The 2,118-nt window shown below is 32.5% G+C and overlaps 1 protein-coding gene across 2 annotated transcripts in view; it reads right to left on the reverse strand.

The window, feature by feature from the left end:
* Positions 1 to 1,464, reverse strand: part of LOC107634313 (isoleucine N-monooxygenase 2-like) — a 2,582-nt gene extending 1,118 nt beyond the window's left edge. The window contains exons 1-2 of one of the 2 annotated variants that reach the window (XM_021118592.1): positions 665 to 1,464; positions 404 to 577 (exon numbers count right to left, since the gene is read on the reverse strand). In XM_021118592.1, the coding sequence (XP_020974251.1) occupies positions 404 to 577; positions 665 to 1,333 (843 nt within the window). In that variant the 5' untranslated portion in view covers positions 1,334 to 1,464. Of the gene's footprint in view, positions 1 to 403 lie in introns of both variants that reach the window. The other variant, XM_016337851.2, reaches the window with a different exon arrangement.

Below are 2,118 nucleotides of genomic sequence, written 5' to 3' on the forward strand. Positions count from 1 at the left end.
AATTCTCGAAAAATTTAAGTGCCAATAAAATTATGAAGAATATTAAGATGCCAGCAATTTTTATGATTTATAGTCATCAAATAGCCATTAATGATTATTTTAATGATATGAGATTGGTATGAAATTTCATCCAATGACTCATTTTTCTTTGTTAGTTACATGTTGGCCAGAATTTGAAAAAATTGTTGACCCTAAATTTTTCCTAAAATTATATCTGAGAGATCAGAATAAAAATGTCCTAATAAAAGAGTTAAAATTTGGGTAAAAATAANTTTTGTTGTCTTAGTTTTTCAAAAATAATTTTTTCGGTGCTTATATTTTTAAAAGAAAATTTTTTTGATGTAATCTATAATAATAAATGGAATATAAAAAGCATTATGATAATAAAAGTAACGTTAATTACCATAATTTGACTTTTTATTTCCTCCACGGTCAAAAGTGGATTTTTATTGGCATCTTTCAATGAGATGAAAATATCAAGCCAATCCTCTTGATGAGTCCTTGTCCCATTCTTCCATTGATGAATCCTTTCGTCAATTATGGGATCATGGTACTTCCTTATGGTGTTAGTAGCTTCCTTTAATATTTTTTTATGACCTTCAAAATCAAGCCACCACAAGCAAGGAAGATAATCAGAAATAGGAAATGCAAAAAGGTGCCTTACCACAACGAAGAGTGCTACAACATGCTCCAATTCCTCGGGACCAGGTCCCCCATCTTCTCTACCTTTACCAAAGTACCTCTTATTGAATAACATCCTCCTACTCAAGTTTCCACCAAAGTGTTGCCCAACATGCCTCAAATCCACTAGGCCACCCCCATTCTTGGTTTGGTTATACACATAGCGGACAAGGTTGTCGGCTTCTTCAGCCCTTTTGTCATGCATCCATTGATGCCTTTGGGGCGAAAGCAATTCCTCCACAAAGATTCTCTTCATTTTCTTCCACTGTTCTCCACAGGGTGTTACCGATGTGGTTAAGTACCCAGATGAGACATATTTACTCGACCAATTCAACGGCCTTGATGCGAAAATCGCATCTTGTTTCATTAAAAATTCACGTGCAATGGACGGACTTGACACTGGGATGACATGAATGTTACCTACACGGATGCATGCAATTTCAGTGTCGAGATCATTCATGATGTTTTGTATCCATCTGAACGTGGGCTTGTTTGCAAGCATTTCAGGGAGGTTACCAACTATAGGCCATGGTTTGGGACCTGGTGGGAGACTAGGCTTTGATTTGTTTGATGAATCAGTGTGTTTGAGGAGTTTGATGAAGAGAGGTATAATGAAAAAGAGTATGAGCAAGAAGGTAGGAGCAGATTCCATGGTTTAAAGACACTCTAACTATGTAACAACTATAATTGAATGATGTGTATTCTCTCATGCACTTCGGTCTTCGATTGATGAGTTGGGTGCATGCAACAATTATATACAGGAGTTCGCTGTGCACGTACCCTAGGTTCGCAGATAAGGTTACTGTTAACTTGTGATATTCTTTTAGCGGACGCGTGTTTTATTTACAGCAAGGAAAAATATAGATAAATCACGAGAATACTAAATAACGTGAAAAATGAATATATTAGATGTTTAATTTAATAAATATGCAGATGATTATGTTTATTATTTTTAATTAGATAATTTTTTTTTATTTGATTTACTTATATTCAGTTAATAATAATTGGATGTTCAATTTATTAGGTGTGCAAATGATTATTCTAATATTAAAGTTTAGGAGGTAATTTGAGAGTGAAATAATTTTTTTATTTTATTAGATCAATTTTAAAATTCATTGTTCATATTATTTACAAAAGTCATTGTCTATTTAATAAAATCTAAGAAGGAAGAGGAAATTTCATTCGGTAGAGGAGATATAAAATGCTTAACAAAGCCAAATTCTGAAGATGATTTTTTTAAGTAATAAATATGAGGAGTATAACGAATTAGTCTTAATTTAAAAAATATAAAAAAGTGAAGAGGATATAAAATAAAAAATTTATTAATTTATTATCTTAAGATTTTTTCCGGTGATCAAGAATTTTCTACGGTGCTTCAACCCAAAAGACTTTTTGTATCTTCCATTCATGTACAATTTGGACTGGTAAGTGCAAGTT

This window comes from Arachis ipaensis, chromosome B03 (genome assembly GCF_000816755.2).
Source record: "Arachis ipaensis cultivar K30076 chromosome B03, Araip1.1, whole genome shotgun sequence".
NCBI lineage: Eukaryota > Viridiplantae > Streptophyta > Magnoliopsida > Fabales > Fabaceae > Arachis > Arachis ipaensis.